Source organism: Aricia agestis, chromosome Z (genome assembly GCF_905147365.1).
Source record: "Aricia agestis chromosome Z, ilAriAges1.1, whole genome shotgun sequence".
Taxonomy (NCBI): Eukaryota; Metazoa; Arthropoda; class Insecta; order Lepidoptera; family Lycaenidae; genus Aricia; species Aricia agestis.
The window spans coordinates 16,848,159-16,865,145 of NC_056428.1; the positions used below are offsets into that span (position 1 = coordinate 16,848,159).

The 16,987-nt window shown below is 35.2% G+C and overlaps 1 protein-coding gene and 1 long non-coding RNA gene across 2 annotated transcripts in view; one reads left to right on the top strand and one right to left on the bottom strand.

Moving 5' to 3' along the window:
* LOC121739101 overlaps nucleotides 1-16,987 on the top strand; it is a 97,998-nt gene that overhangs the window by 36,308 nt on the left and 44,703 nt on the right. The window contains exon 2 of the mRNA XM_042131426.1: nucleotides 11,685-12,035. Coding sequence (XP_041987360.1) covers nucleotides 11,685-12,035 — 351 coding nt within the window. The remainder of the gene's footprint in view (nucleotides 1-11,684; nucleotides 12,036-16,987) is intronic.
* LOC121739102 lies at nucleotides 1,686-16,765 on the bottom strand. Its single transcript, XR_006037393.1, has 3 exons — nucleotides 16,692-16,765; nucleotides 2,319-2,323; nucleotides 1,686-1,696 (listed from the first exon to the last, which is right to left on the bottom strand). It is a non-coding gene; the product is annotated as an uncharacterized LOC121739102 (long non-coding RNA).

Below are 16,987 nucleotides of genomic sequence, written 5' to 3' on the forward strand. Positions count from 1 at the left end.
TCCCGGCAACGTTGTTTTGCCATATAAATTATTTCTAATATCAATATAAAAAGTACATAAAAACCTATTCTCAGGCCTAACGAATGTACCATCGAGGAAGTTGATTCCTAGGCAGTTGACGGACCTATGTCATTTGGTCGGCTTATGTCAATTAAATGTTAGCTGTGATTGGTCTGATACTCAGGTCTGATAGGTTTGAATTTACGCGACCAAATTACTTAGGTTCGCCATCTGCCTAGGAATCAACTTCTCTGATAGTACCTACAAAATTTCATTGAAATCGGTTGAGCCATTTTTTTAGACACGAATCGTTGAGTCACGAGAATTTATTTATAAGAATATCTAGGGTCGAGAGTCAAGACAATGAGGGATAAAATGTTTCACTCACATGATACATCGTCTACGGTCTGCCTCTTGAGATTAACAACTCGTATAAAGTTTGTACAAATACACAGACAGACATAGGCCGGTATAAATAGTCAGTACTCAAGATGCATCTCGGTCCCAAGACACGGTTTAGGCTCTGTGATTGCTGATTGATTGTGAAGTGAGAGGCTGTCAAAATTTGGACTAATCATAGAGCCAAACTGCGTCTTGAGACCGAGATGCATCTTGAGTACTGACTATTATACCGGCCCAAGTGTATCAAAATTCAAATGTAGAACTTACGAGAAATATATTATTATGACAAAAATAAGAATAATTATTGTTCAAAGAATACTAAACTGGTTTCTCAGGTTCCTTATCAAACCAAATTACTATTTTGATAATCGGAGAATCTGGATATTTTTAACTTATGTAGGTACTTAATTAATAAATTAAGTTTTATTATTCCTAATAATATTATGTAACAGGTCTTTGCCATTTTATATAGGTAGCCTAGATGTTAAAATTACATAACAACGAAAAGATAGGTATGTAATGGTATGTATTATTTTATGGTTTAAAAAATAACAATATTCTTTGCACTTTACAAATTCTTAGAATAAGGTTAATCGGGGTAAGTTCGGATACAGGGTAAGTCCGGATAATTAATGTTAACGCTAAATTAAATATTTTGTGTGCATGATTATACAGTTTGCGGTAAAAAAACACTGACTAATTTATATGTGATAAGTTGAATTATCCGACTTACCCTGTGTCCAAACTTATTCTGATTATCTATACTTACAGCCGCATTTAGAGACATTTGAATTGTATATTTTATGTTCTGACGACCTTAATCGTCATTAAATTAAAGTTAACTAATTCTTAAGCTGGCAAGAAAACAAAAACTACGGCATCCAAATCGACGGTGTGACCTTGTCGCACCTGAGATTCGCCGACGACCTCGTCCTCTTCTCATATTCTGCAAAAATCCTGGAAGACATGCTTACAAAGTTGCTAAACCAAAGCTCAAGAATCGGACTCACTGTGAACACTGAAAAAACAAAAATTATGACCAACAGCATAAGTGACAAAATTCAGGTAAACGGCAAAATAATTGAATATGTCAACGACTATACATCATATCGCGGCTGTGTCTCGGCCAAGTAGTTTCAATGCAAAAGTCTATGGAAAAAGAGATAGAACAGAGAACGGCAAAAGCTTGGAAAAGATACTGGTCACTCAAAGAAGTAATGAAATATAAAGATTACGAACTCTCACTTAAATCTAAACTCTACAATGCATGTGTCCTGCCAGTCTTATCATACGGCTGCCAAACCTGGAGCCTCACAAAAAACTGACAGAAAAGCTAGAAACTTGCCAAAAATCCATGGAACGGAGCATGCTAAACATTGAACTATTAGATAAAATAAGATGCTCTACGATTAGAGATAAAACAAAGTTAAAAGATATCACAGCGCAGACTTACAAGCTAAAATGGAGATGGGCCGGACAACTTATACGAGGCAAAGACAAGTGGAGCAAAACAGTAACTCACTGGTACTCAAGAGGCAATAAAAGAAAAAGAGGCAGAAAACTAAAATGCTGGTCAGATGTTTTTCGGCAAGCAGCGGGAAAGACCTAGCATAGAGCAGCATTAGATTGCCACAAGGCATTTAGACTAATTTTTTAACAATTATAACTTTGTAACTTGTAATGTAAACAACTTGTATAATATGTTTAAATAAAGAGGCTATCAAAAAAAATTCTTAAGTAAATCTCTCCAATTGCTTGCGTTACAGCCTCTAATACTACACAACATAGCATTGACCTTCCAAATAACTATTACTCAAACTAACTTGTCGTTAATTCGATATATCGATTACAATCGTCACTCGATTAAGATAACTCGATACATCGGAAACAATCGTAACTCGATTATCTGACTGTACTTGACCTAATTCATTCACTGTCGGCGGTTAGGCGTGTTTTGTTGGGTTATTTTAATTTATTAATTTTCATAAACTCATAGGATTTAATTAGCGAAAATGTTTCCAAGGATATTTGACTTTTTAGCTTATTTATTAATTAATTTAAAAGCAGTTTAGACATTATTAGTTATTATTACTTTCCCATTTTTACAAACTGCGCTAAGTGCTTTTATTTTTTAATAGCGCTTTAATTAGAAGTAGATAAAAATTATTTCATGCACTTATATCCACATTCCATACAAAAATTATAAATGCGAAAGTGTGTATGTCTGTCTGTCTATATTGCCGGTTACCTCTTTATGCCCAAGCCGCTGGACCGATTTTGCAGAAATTTAGTATGTATCTAAACACTTTGAGTCCCGGGAAAGCACATAGGATACTTTTTATCCCGGAAAATGTACGGTTCCCACGCGATAAACGATTTTTTTAACGGAGTTGCGGGCGTCATCTAGTTTATAATAATATTATGTCCTTAGGGCCAAAGGACTCAGATAATAATATTAACTGCGGCCGTAAAAGTATTTTAATTCCTCAGCTGTATCAGCAAAAATGCAGCTAATTAAACAGCTGGACTATGAGATCATTAGTGAGAGGCATTGTGCCATGGTTTATGGCTAAGTTATGCCACAACAGGCACGAAATGTCATGTACGTCTACAGGACGTAGAATGTCCTTTACGTGCCTTTTATTTTAAACTCGGATATTTTATATAAGTACCTATAATAATAATGATTTAATATAACATAATTATGTATTATGTTATACTTATTGCGTGTCAAATAATTTTTAGCTCACTTCCAAAAGTAGCAAGTTCATTCGCTGGTTTCGATAGCCAAATTAGATATGAAAAATAACATAAAATATCATTGTCAAAACTCAAATCTCATACACATTTTCTGAAACTAGTGAATGCAAATTGACATACTACAATTTATTGAAGAGTTTGGCAGGTAATAAACTAGGCCTTTGCATCCATTGTGAAACAGTATTCTCAGAGCGTAGTAACCACTCTTCAAATACTATAGTGCCTAGGGGCTGGGACAAGATTTAAATGTCCGTATTACAACCGCAACAAAGTCGGCCTAGTCCAGAGGAAAGAACAGGTACAATACCTCTGGGACCAACTATGAGCGGGTTTCCCCACAATGTTTTCCGGCATTCAGAGATGAATCTGATGGCAAATTTTGATGGCAGGATTTTAAAAAATGTCCTTGATCATTGGATAAATTTGTATATTTGCATGTTTCACACACAGAATAAGCCGCTAAAGGAAAAAAAAAAATGTCTACCAGAATCTGATGGCAAATTTTGATGGCAGGATTTTAAAAAATGTCCTTGATTATTGGATAAATTTGTATATTTGCATGTTTCACACACAGAATAAGCCGCTAAAGGAAAAAAAAAACAAAAAAGTTTTATCAAAATCAAAATATTCCCCGGTATTGCTAGAGTCAATTTATTTTCTCACTTTTTGCCATCAGATTCTGGTAGACCTATAATATTCGTCTCTGAATGCCGCAGTAGGTACTAAGGTCACACGTTAATCCTCATAAAGTATAATAAAACTGGTAGTATCACGGCATCCAATAAACAATATGATACGCATTAAAAGTTGTTAAATAAAACAACTTTAAATAACCCTATGAGCTCGACATGTTAAAAAAGCAATAATAATAAACAACGGACTGAGTACAATACGTTCAGAGTTATATTACCTCCGACAGAATCTTAAAGGCAACTATTTAAGAGCCATTCTCATAGAAGATAAAAGTATAAGTCAGGGCATACAATAAAAGTTAAAACCTAGGAAGCCAGTGCCCATTTTATACGATATGCTTCCTGATGCTTTTATTTACACAATGATATAAAATCCAATAAAAGAAAGATTTGCCAGCGGTTGTACGATGAAGAAATCACGTTATCTTTGAAAGTTGGAGAGTTACTTTTGTATATGTTGGGACTTGGGCATTTCTCAAAAATCATTGAAGTCAAAAATAACTCTTTCGGCGCTGCTGCGTTCAGGAAACTCTTGTATGCAAGGGTCACAAACTCACCCTATGATTACTATGTTTTTTACATCCCTTACACCCCAATCTTAAGTTTCAATTACCATACCTTTTGTTCTGAATCTTTATCACTATCACAGGCTGTGGCCCATAGTCCATACAGCCAATATCTTGATATGGGTTACAAATTCCCAACTCAATAAAGCAGCATCAGATGATTTTTAAGTAGGATGAGCCTTTAATATAAGTCTAGGTTTAGATTATAATTCGTTTATCGCACGAGAAACGTACATTTTTTTAAAGTCCATGTCAAATTTTAGCAAAATTGATTCAACGTTTTGGGCGTAAAGAAGTAACAGAGAGACACTTTCGCATTTATAATGTTAGTAATCGAAGTGTCTAGTCGTCCGATTACCGGATGAATAAAAAAAATCTTAGTCGTCCGATTATCGGACGAATAGATTATCTTTTAAGGCTGTTGCTAGTCGTCCGGTAATCGGATGAGTTATTTTTTTTATTCATCCGGTAATCGGACGACTAAGATTTATTTTATTCATCCGATTACCGGACGACTAGCAACAGCCGTCAGTAATAGTGTTACAATATCTTTAATTAATAGCTTAAAACATGGTTAATGATAATGGTAAATCTAGAAACGGTTATTTAATATTGTAACGTCAAAAAAACTTAAACCTAAAAATCCATCGACCCGAAACTTTCACTTTCGCGTATTCGCGATTCGGTAAACATCTTAAACAAGACAACCTTGACATTATACTTTTGACCACAATGATTCCCAAATTACATCAATTCAAATTCTATCTTACATATATTTAGGTATATTCTGCCCTTTAAAAGGCGCTTATAAAATCCTTGCTCCAATTAAAAATCTCGAGACACATCTTTGACATAATATTATCATCGGTAATTCGTAATTTTTCAAAGGTCAAAATAATTATGTGTAGTCGATATTCACATATTTTTTTATGTTACAATAATAATTTTAATTAATGGAAACTACAGATAACATGAGATGAACTAGTTTGATAAAGATTTACATAAAAGGTTTTTTTTATTTAATTTTGCAAATTAATTGGTAATTTTATTTATATCCGCCACACACGTTCAAATATTCTTTTTTTTTATTTGACCTTACATATAGGACAATAAACTGCAAAAAGTTGACAAAATTACTGTAGTTTTTTAATTTATATTCTACTTACTATATTATTACTCTCTGATTATTGTTAAAGACCTACCCAAGTTCCGTAAAATTCCTAATTTACGCGGGCGAAGCCGTGCGGGACATGTATAATTTGTGCGTTTTAAGATGATATGGGTGACAGTTTTCATATTTCTTGCTACGGGTTTTTTTTAAGAAAACAAAAAAAAAAACAAAATGTAATAAATTATATTCCATCTACAAAAACAAATGTTTTCTATAATTGTAAATGAATAAAAATGAAAAGTTGCTAAATGCTAACTTATTAATAAGTACTTATAAAATTTGTGAAATAGGAGTATAAAATTATTGTTACGAAAACATTTGAAAAATGTTAGATGCATGAAACGGAACTTATGTCAATAGAGATTAGCTCTGTTGAATCGAAATCAAATCGATAAAAAAGGGATCGCCGGCGCCACTGAAAAGTCAGTACGAAATCGATAATTTCAATTGCAATTCCTTTACGAAGTGATTCGATATTTTTTAAATTATCGATTAATTTTTGTTAGGTAACTTCCCTACTATTGTCAATTATAATGTGTCACGCATATCGTTATAAAACGCACAAACTATAGTTGCTAATATAAATCAATTAAAATAAAACAAAACACTATTTATCAAAGAATTAACTTTAAAACCAAACAATCTTAAATGTTATAACCATAAATAGCTTCTTTTACAACTTCCTACCAGTTCCATATTTGAAATACCGGTGTGGTTATAGGCTACATTTGGTAACAAATAATATTAGCTAATTATCTAACGTTTGCAAACTCTTCTACAAAGTTGTAAATATTCTTCTATAACTATACTTTTGATTTTTTTTATTTAATATCTGTATATTTTATACTGTAATGTACTTTTGGAAGCATAACATCTCGTTTTTAGAACAGTTTATTTAATGTTTCAAATATTTCTGCCAATTTTCCAATATTATGTAATATGGAGAAAAGGCATGAAAATTGGCTATTCTTCCTTTTTTCAAGACGAGAGAAAAATGTATTAACTTTTTCAAATACTTATAGGGTAGGTACCTACCTACATTGTTTTTTTATTATTATTATTAAAATTTCCTGCTGCTATTTAAAAAATGCAGCAACATCTTTCCTTATCTCTCCTTGCAATTTCTCAATTTTTTGTTTCTTTTTTATGTAAAATTTGTTTTTACGTTGTGTTTTTTTTCTTCTTTTTTTTATTCTTTACACCCTCGACCCATTCTCTTTAGCTATAACTCTATATACTTCTTCAGCGTATTACATGAATCGTCTTCTCTTTCATCGTTATTTAGGATCGTTCTAATACTTTCATCTCTTATTTCTTTACTAATTAGTCTTTGCTCACAGTCGACGCGTTTCTGACTAAATCTTTGACATTCAGTAAGTATGTGGGTAATTGTTTGTGTGGTTTCTCGCAGAAGCAAAAAGGATTGTCAGTTATTTTAAATGTATGCAGATAGCTCTTGATACCACCATGATCTGCATAAATTTAAGTTCTTACGTTGGAGGTGGCGTCTAACCGTAGAATCTTGTATGCTCTAGTGAGGATTAAGAATATCGATATTGTGTACTTTCCCGTATCAGATTGAGGGCGGATACGACCAAACTGGAGTAAAATTTTACTCGAGTATAACTGTCTCCTCATCTAAGAGTAAGCTGGGTTTGCGTTTTTCCAACTTCTAATCCAAGAACGAGGTAATTACGCGGGAGTAAATATTTACACGGGCTATTTTGGTGGAGTAAATATTAAACTGAGAATAGTTGCACAACAGGGTGTCAACTGTCACGGTCGGTGTCATTGTGAACTATAATTGACATTTTATTTCATACTCTTTGAGTAATTTGGTAAAATGCAAACGATAATATCCTAGAGCAAATTAAAGGAGTAAAATTATTCTCATGATAGTTATACTCGTGTAACTTCAAGTTTGGTCGAATCGGGCCTGAGAATATCTTGCCTGCCAAGTCTCAACGGTTGCGGCTCTAATAGAGCCGCTTTTTTCTTGCGTAAGATATTGGACAGCTGTCATATATAGGAATAAATGGTATATTGTACATTATTATTAAGTATAATGATATTTTTCAATTTAATATGCAGTGTGTTTATTTCTCCCTATCTCCCCTATTATACCAATAAATTACACCACAGGTTGTAAAGAAGACATCATAAAGGACAATACATAAAGTTTTCAATAAGACCATTTCATTCCATCCTCGGCTTTAAATTGTACAATAATTAAGACGCCTCTAAATTGTTACATTGTATTGCAGTTCATTCTCTCGGTCTGTGAACACGCCTTATTGAAAATATTACCAACAAAACAGTTCCAACTTCCAATACTTCTGTGTTCGAATATAGTACTTAGATCGGTTTTCATCTTACAAGTTTTCAAGTCTTATACAAGGTATCTTGTGCAACATTTTGCATTCATCAATCAAAAAAGGCCTTACCCATATTTCATATTTTTTTTTAATTCATTTATTTAATCAGCCGTTTTATTACAAACTCAAAGAACTTTGACCTACTCGGATATAGAACTATTCCCTTAGCCAAAGATGTTATCATTAATATTTTCATTATTGAATTTCTAAAACAAAATGGGAATTCATATATCAATTCGCTTCACACTTATGTCAAATCCCATACATCTTCGCACTCTACATTGTCATCAACGAAGACGTCAAAGGCTTTTAATACAGCTGTTTCATTATAAGATTAAAGCACACTCTTAAGTGAACAAAGGTGCTCACAGCTAGAGCCCTAGACTGCCCTAGAGGCGCCATTACGCTTATCTACACGTCCTGGCGGCCATTTGCCTGCTGAAGACTGAAGAGGTAATCCCTTTTAAGATTTCCGCAAGAAAGTGTTAAAAAGTAAGCGATCAACAAAAGCTGTTTCCTTTTTTAAACGACTGCCAAGGAGGTTGTTTAATGTTTAACCAAGAAATTTTTTAAATCCTGGATGAAAAAACGTATGGTCTATGTATACAGGGTGTAACAAAAACAAGTGATAATACTTTAGGGTGTGTACGTGTTCCTTGTAGAGAGTTCACTGTGAAAGTAGCAGCGCTGAAAGACCAAAATTTTTTTTCACTTTTGTATGGGGAAACTAGTGACGCTCGGGCCTTTGCCCATACAAAAGTGAAAAAAAATGTTCGTCTTTCAGAGCTGCTACTTTCACAGTGAACTCTCTACAAGGAACATGTACACACCCTAAAGTATTATCACTAGTTTTTGTTACACACTGTATATTATTATGTCTGTAGGATCGTATTTCCAAAACGGACGATCTTATTTTGATATAATATTATCTCTTTTTTACATTGTATAAAATTGTAAAAGTTCTTTGGTTTGAGAGGTATAGAGATCTAACTATGCATAGCTTTACCCGTTTTCAACTCGCTTACAAATAGATTTTTTTTATTCGAATCTCTATATTATATTTTGTGAAAACTTTGATATTAGGGCCTTACCTCACCGAGACGCCATGGCGATGCGACGTGGCCAGCGACATTTTGCTCTCAATAGTCAATACTACGTGCGTAAATCAACGAAGCGACTGGTTGGTGACCGAGTTAGTAACGGAGCATTCAAACACGTGTAAATAACTGGCAACGTTGCCAAGCAACCAGCGTTACCAGTCGCTGCATGCGGAGCGGTCGACTCTGGCTACGCTGGCTACTTGGCATCGTCGTCAGTTGGTCGCCAAGTGAGTTAGTTGGCGATGTCGCTGGCCACGTCGCTATGGCATCCCGGTAAGGATGGCCCTTATGTGTATAAAATTGTGTAATAAAAATTCAAAACTGTCGCCATGCAAAAGACCGTGAGCTTACAAAAATAATTCTTAAATTGTTTAAACTTTAAACAATGGCGTGAAATGCCCTTTCCGTGAACGAGATTTATCAAAAAGGCTAAAAGGTTTTGTATTTCCTTATTTGAATTCCTTTTGTTTTGCCGCAAGATAAGAGAAGATCGTATATTTGTAGCTAGTTCTGTCACTGCTTATATTATGTACTCATGAACTTAAACGTTGATCTATTGCCACAATGTATTTTTCATAATTTATATTTATTACTAGATAACCCGGTGAACTTCGTATCACTTCCCTAATATAAACCTTCCCTGGACTTTTCAAGACTAAAATATTAACCAAATCGGTTCTCGAGTTTATATAGAGTACCTGGATGACCGAGCTTTGCTCGGTATTATAGCAAACACTCATTGACTTCGTGTTACTTAATAACGCCATCTGCTGGTTGTTAAAACAATTAGTTGCTCACATAATAGTATTATTATTCGCCAATAGATGTCAGAAAGAGTCATATTTTTCAGTTTATCGATTATCGATAAAACACGAGTAAAAAGACATTTTCTGAAAATCATTCCTAGCTAGATCGATTTATCGCCCCCGAAACCCCCTATTAGCTATCATGTTTCCACGGAAATAAATTGAGATTAATAAAATTTATTGATCACAATTTATTTCCGTGTTAAAATAACGATATCTCTCAGTTACTATTTAATAGTTGCTAATTATAGATTATAATATATACCTATTATAGATATCGTTATTTTGCTCACGAAGGAGATGTCGACCAAATAGTAGACGTCTCTCTATCTTTTCGGTTACCATAATGTACAGATTTTATTTAAATTGTCTACTTTAAGAACCATCTTTTTCCTCAAAGGCTGCAAAGATATTTGTGGCCGTTGGTCAAACCGCAAAAGCATTGCGCAGTGCGCACACGTCGTTAGAGGTCATACCACATGATATAGAAGAGTTCATCTTAGATGAATTACTGTAATAAATCTTGTAGTATAAACGAGACGATCTTGACTAATACTTACTCGGTTTGGCAACGGCTGCATTAGTTGTACTATTATCTATTCTGTGGCATTAGTAGCGAGCTACGGCGGAAAAAAACGAACTGGTCGTCGCCGAAAACGGCACATTTTTTTTTCGTTTTCTGAACTGGAAGTTACTACTTTTTATTGTTTTTAAATGTACAGAAGACGGTGAGCTTCAAAAAGCTCCTAAACATTTTTTAATGAGACATTCACATTCATATTATCAGCGTGCTTCTTACACACATAAGTACCTGAAAACAACATTTTTTCAACGGGAATCGAACACACGACCTCCACGTCAAGAGCCACCTTCAAACAGCTCGATCCACTTGCGTTGTCTTATGATCATTTATGATGATAGGAGAATAATAGGAATTGAACCTACGACCTCCGAATTGAGAGCCATCTCTAAACGGCTGGACCACGTCGGATTGCTCTACTAACGCATCCAAACAATACATGCCGTTTCCTCACGTTGTAACATCCTGGAGATAATCGTAACAATAGTACAGTAGCTAACTTAACCTTCTGTCCTGTATATTGTGATCTACGTAGTGATCTACATAATTATATCTTTTGGAGGTCGTGTATATCCTAAATGTGAACGGATGTCCGTTTTCCTGCAAGTGTTGAAACCATCTTCAAAATGGATTAAACCTAGAATATTTGTACCCTGACCGCTTTATTAATGATGAGATCCACATGTTTATACAAAGGCTTTACTCGTATGTATTTTGCCCTTGTATAATACGTTGGCGGTGGACATAGACAGCTCATGGTATACCTAACTGTAACGTTTTCATCATTATTTTAGTATTAAGGGATTGAGTCATTGTGATTGACTGTATGCAACGTTTCTTCGCTGCTCGCCGTGAAAAAAATAAAACTAAAAATAGTATTTGTAACAGAGAGTGGCGCAGGAGCGAGAACAATGGAAGATCCTGGGGGAGACCTTTGCTCAGCAGTGGGGCACTATAGGCTAATAAAAAAAAACAGAGAATGGTGAAAGCAGATAAAAATGACGTCGAAACATTTCTTTCCCTACACCATCTCCACTTATTTTTTGGACCAAATCGATTTTTAAAAATTGTCTTTATCCGAATAAAATCGTGCCCTTGCTAGAGATGATAAAAAGTAGCATATTGTGTTTTAAATGTAACACTTTATACAAGCACGATTTCATTCAAACACTTTGCATGTTAGATGGTCCATCGCGTTGTCATTTTTATCTGATGTTCTCCTTTCTCCACAGACGTGGAAGAGCTGGCGCGGCAGAACCAAATAACTACGAAGATCCTAGAGGCTTTCATACAGAAGAAGCTCGGATTAACCAGCACGAACGTGAGAGCACCTTCAATCTTCGACATCATCCCTGCGAAGAAACCGGAGGATAGATTAACAAGGGACTCGATGGGGGAGCAACACCGGAAAAAGATGAGGCAGGAGGGCATACAGGATGAGGAGGAACCGATACCTGAAGAGAGGATTCCAGAGGAAACTGAAAACTCTCCGGAGTACGTGGATATACTAGCTGATATTCCAGAAGAGAAGGACCAGCTACAGAGTGTTGATACTGAACACATAGATTCTATATTTACAGAAGGTAAAAACGATATATCTTTTATCTTTAAACGAGCAATTCTTGTTTATATATATAATTGGATTCTCGGAATCGGCTCCAACGATTTTCATGATATTTAGTATATAGGGGGTTTCAAAACATTGCACACACTACAACACACACACTAGGAAAAATGACAGATTTTTGAGTGACATGCCTGTACATACGAATCATACTCTTTTATTTATGATTGAAGTCTGTTGACAACAAGGTGACAAATTGAAGATGGATTATAGTTTTTTTTATTAAATCTTAGATACTATAAGACAATTACCATTGGGCGATCTCTAGTTTTTATAAAATGTCATTTTATTCGTGTTTTATCGAATACCGAGCAAAGCTCGGTCAAATAGCTAGTATTTATTTAAAACATGATCTCTTTAGTCTGCTTTCGTAAGTTAACGGCAATTTTTTCTAGATCTTACTAGATGACCCGGTGAAGTTCGTGTCACTTCTCTTCTAATATAAATCTTCTCTGGGCTTCCACGAATACGAATATTTTAAGAGTAAAAGACGTCCTCGAGTTTTAGCATGACTAAAATCATGTTTATATTTTGTATGGATTTTCTAGTGGTAACGTTGAAAACTAGTGTAACAGTCTAGGGTTCTTGGTAATGATAGACTCCTAAGAGACCCTTAATATACGGTACATAAGGTATAGGTTAAGAGCGTCCGTGGCCTGATGGGTAGACCTTTTGTTTGCATTCGTAGAGGATGCAGGTCCGATCCAGGGTGGAGGCGTGTACCAACGGCGTGTACTACTCATACAGTGAAGGAAAACATCCTGAGGAAACCCGTACATAGTAATGGTCCCAGACATATTGACTAGTTCTTTCCTCTGGACTAGGCCGACCAGGCACTACAGTATTTGAGGAGTGCTTACTTCGCTCTGAAAATAATGTATAAATCATCCACAACGGATGCAAAGGCTTAGTTTTAAGGTATAGGTACGCCTTTGTCATTTACACACATTTTTTTAAACTTGAACAAGAAAAATTCCTTGACCCGCTAACAACCGTCAAATTAAACATACTAATTACCGTCGATTAGGTAAACCGCGGTTTGTTCGTAACCTACCGTCAACATTACGTGTGACATTGACTATATAACTCACTGATCAAATATCAAACATACGTGTTAAACTATTACAAAAGCTTAGACACGAACTGTAAATATTGCTATAATCAAAGCGCACGGAGGGCGCGGCCAAGTTCCAGCAGACCGCGCGCTTGCCGTGCACTAAATCCGTTTCGAAGCACTTTTGACCCCCCTGTAGCTCAGTGCCTATTGCGAGAACAAAGATAAATAATTATACTTCTACGTAATTAAACTTGCGTGCAAAAAAATCGACCCACCTCTCTCCTTATGATTCAAACGGTAATAACTCAAGAAATATAATTAGTATTAAATAAATGTTGGAATCGTTTTAAAGGTAGTACAATTATTGCTATAGTTAATATATAATAATTATTGCTATAGTTATTGTAATTGTAAATTGTTTACTAATTCTACAGCCTTAAAACAAAAACCGGTCAGTTTGGCATTACATTTCAGTAGGCCATTAATGACATCTTTCTTGTAAAAAACACTAACAAATTGATTTCAATAGCTCATAGTGCCACCCTAATGGGTGGCACTATGAGCTATTGAAATCAATTTAACTTTGATAAGGTCAAGGAAAACCCGGATGGAAACCTAAATTAGGGTAATCCCTAATTTAGGTTTCCATCCGGGTTTTCCTTGACCTTATCAAAGTTATGATGAACTCCTGAGCGATACCATGCCGATCTTCTTGTCGACAGCCACCTGGAGGTTTTGAAGGGTATCTGCGGCAAGAGTCCGGGCCGTGACCCTCCTTTTGAGTTCTCCCCATAGGTGCTCAATAGGATTAAGGTTAGGACTCCTTGCTGGCCAGTCCAAACCCGAAATTTCGACGTCGGAGAGATATTGATGAACTTTCACAGCAACGTGCGGTCGAGCATTGTTCTACATCAATATGAAACCTTCAACAACAAAACCAGCACATGGCACCGCATGTTGTCCTAGTACGCCCTGAATGTATCGATAGGTACTCAAAGTGCCAAGGCGTGGCCCGGTTACGAACTCAACATTGGTTTATGCATCAAAAGAAATCTCGCCCCATACAGTCCCCGAACACCTACCAAATGGAAGTCTTTCGTCAATGCACGCCTGCGCAAATCATTCTCCTTATCAAAGGTATGCTTTTCTGCGACCATCGTTACCATAAAGACTGATTTAGCTTTCATCAGAAAAGAGCACGACCCGCCATTGCTCCAATGAAAAATCAACATGAGAACGTGCGAAACTAAGCAGCGCTTGACTGTGTGCTGGGGCTAATTTTGGACCGTTAGCGAGTTTTTGTGAAGTCAAACAGCTGCCTGCAAGTCTTCGTCGTACAGTCTACTCAATTACTGTAACTCATCCGACTTCTCTTGGCCGTCGTTGCACTTGAACTGAAATGAGATGTCGATTCCGCAAGGACGTTGACACCTTAAAACGGTCATCACGTTCAAATGTAGCCCAATGTCTTCCTGAACATGGTCGCATGGTAAAGTTTAGAGTCTCTAGAATACTTCGGTATACTCTTGTAACTGAAGTTCGACTTAAATTAAGACTTCTAGCCACAACTCGTTGTCTAAATTCAGCTCTTAGCAAAGCCCTTGCTTGAGAGGCTTTATTTGGAGTAATATCCATTTCGTCACAAAGAAATTACGTTTAAAATGAAGTTAAATGAACAATAAATCAATAAAAATCGAGACAAAACAAACACAATAAGATTTGACCGATTTTTTATACAGAACAAAACCGTTCAATTAACGATTAAAAAACTGAGTGATGGGGGTGCTTAGTGATTTGTGTCGTTTGTAGTCAAGCATGTTGGAAATGAAAATGTAGAGTAAACGTACACATTCCCTATCATATTAACTCGCATTATTAATAAAAAGAAATAATAAATAACTATAACTTTTTAAGATATAGCGACTTGAATAGAAATATTTTTGCTATTTTCGGTAGAATCCCTAATATTTTTCAGAATAATACATAGCCTGTGTTCTTTGCAAATGATGTAGCTTTCCAAAAGTAAAATAATTTTTAAAATTAGTTCAGTAGTTATTGAGCCCATTCAATACAAACAAAACTTTTTCTCTTTATAATTTAAAACAAACTTTTTCTCTTTATATTTAATAAATTTTTTATATTTTTTATTTTGTTTAGTTAATTTATGTTATGCTATCAAAAAGTCAACAAAATAGTGTTGGTAATAATTTTTAATTTCAATGTTTTAAGTAAGTTTTCATTTCGGATGACATTTTGATTTTCCGAATTATTTAAATCATAAGAAATGTTTTGTATTTTCATACGTACATTGTTTTTACGTTTTATTTGACAGAAGTCCATAAAACTATTTTTTTTTTCTTTAAATTGTTGTCGTTTTTGTTGGTAATTTCTACATGCGACATATTTTTAAATTAACAGTTATCACTTAACAATGACGTAAATACCACTTCCGATAAGCAATCGTCGATTTTCTACAAGGAACAATGTCGGTTCTGGCACTTCCGACAAATCAGCATTACTCGTTCCCCGTTAAAAAGGTCAGAAGTGACTTTTCTCATATTTAGGCATAAAATACGAGATACTCATAATAACATATCAAACGTAAATAACTTTTATAGTATTACCCTGAAATTTCATGATCCTACTTGAAATAAGTAAAAAGTTATGCACAGTTTAGACTTTGAATCGCTCTCCTGTAAAGTTGTCGTTTTTCACATCCGACATTGTTAATAGTCATGGGCGATTGTTTTACGTAATATATGAGGCCAATATTTCGTTTGCGCATTTAAATATAACTTAAATATTAAGCAATCAAAAGTTAATTATAATGCTATTTAGTGCTAAGCTCCCACATCCCAATAAAGTATTTAAAACCTAATAACGGAATAATCTCACACAAATCATCACCCCACTGGTCTACGACCATGTGATCACCAAAAGGTGAAGGTCCATACATACATCATATTATTTAAACATACCTAATATATGATTACAACATAGTATGTCTAAAATATCTCAAAATCAGGGTTACCATAATATTATTTTGATGACTTGTTACTTCCGAGTCTTACTGAATACTGCCGCACTCAGAGTGGAACATTAATTACTTAAATGTAATTAATTTTTTTACATAAGCCCCATACATTATCTGTAAAACACTTCATTATATTGAAGGTTAATCATAATTATAGGTCTACCAGAACCTGATGGCAAATTTTGATGGCAATCACAAAGATGCATCTAATTTTCACGAATTTTTCATATATCGCCATAACCGTGCATCGAACTAAGTTAAGCGCTCCATTCCACCGCGGCGCACGGAGAGGCTACGCACGTGCGTCAAGCTTCGCTTTGTAAGAAAATATATGTGACTGTTTCCACTGCAACCCACGGACACGCTACGCACTAATTGACTCACGTAGCTTGCTCGAATATGGTGTAATGAAATATGTTTGCATCATGATAAAAATTATCGTATAATCTGCGTACGCTAATAATATGCTATCGTACATCGTACGTACGCACAAAATTATCGTATGTGTACGATAACTATCGTACGGTTCCGAACCCTGGCCGCGCGCCGATCACACGTTACCGACTTGTAACATCACGCTGTATTTATAAACAGTAGTATAAGAAAAAAAAAAAATAATAACTGTCCCCTTCACGCTCATAAGATAGACCGCGTGCGAAAGAGACGGACAGACTTTTTATGATGCATATGTAGTACGACGTCACGCCACGCGCTTATTCACAGACACTACACAAGCGCAATGTTTAAATGTGTTGATTGTGCCAGCTCTTATTAACTGACCTGTATGCACGGGATACACGAGTCAAAATACTTGAAACTT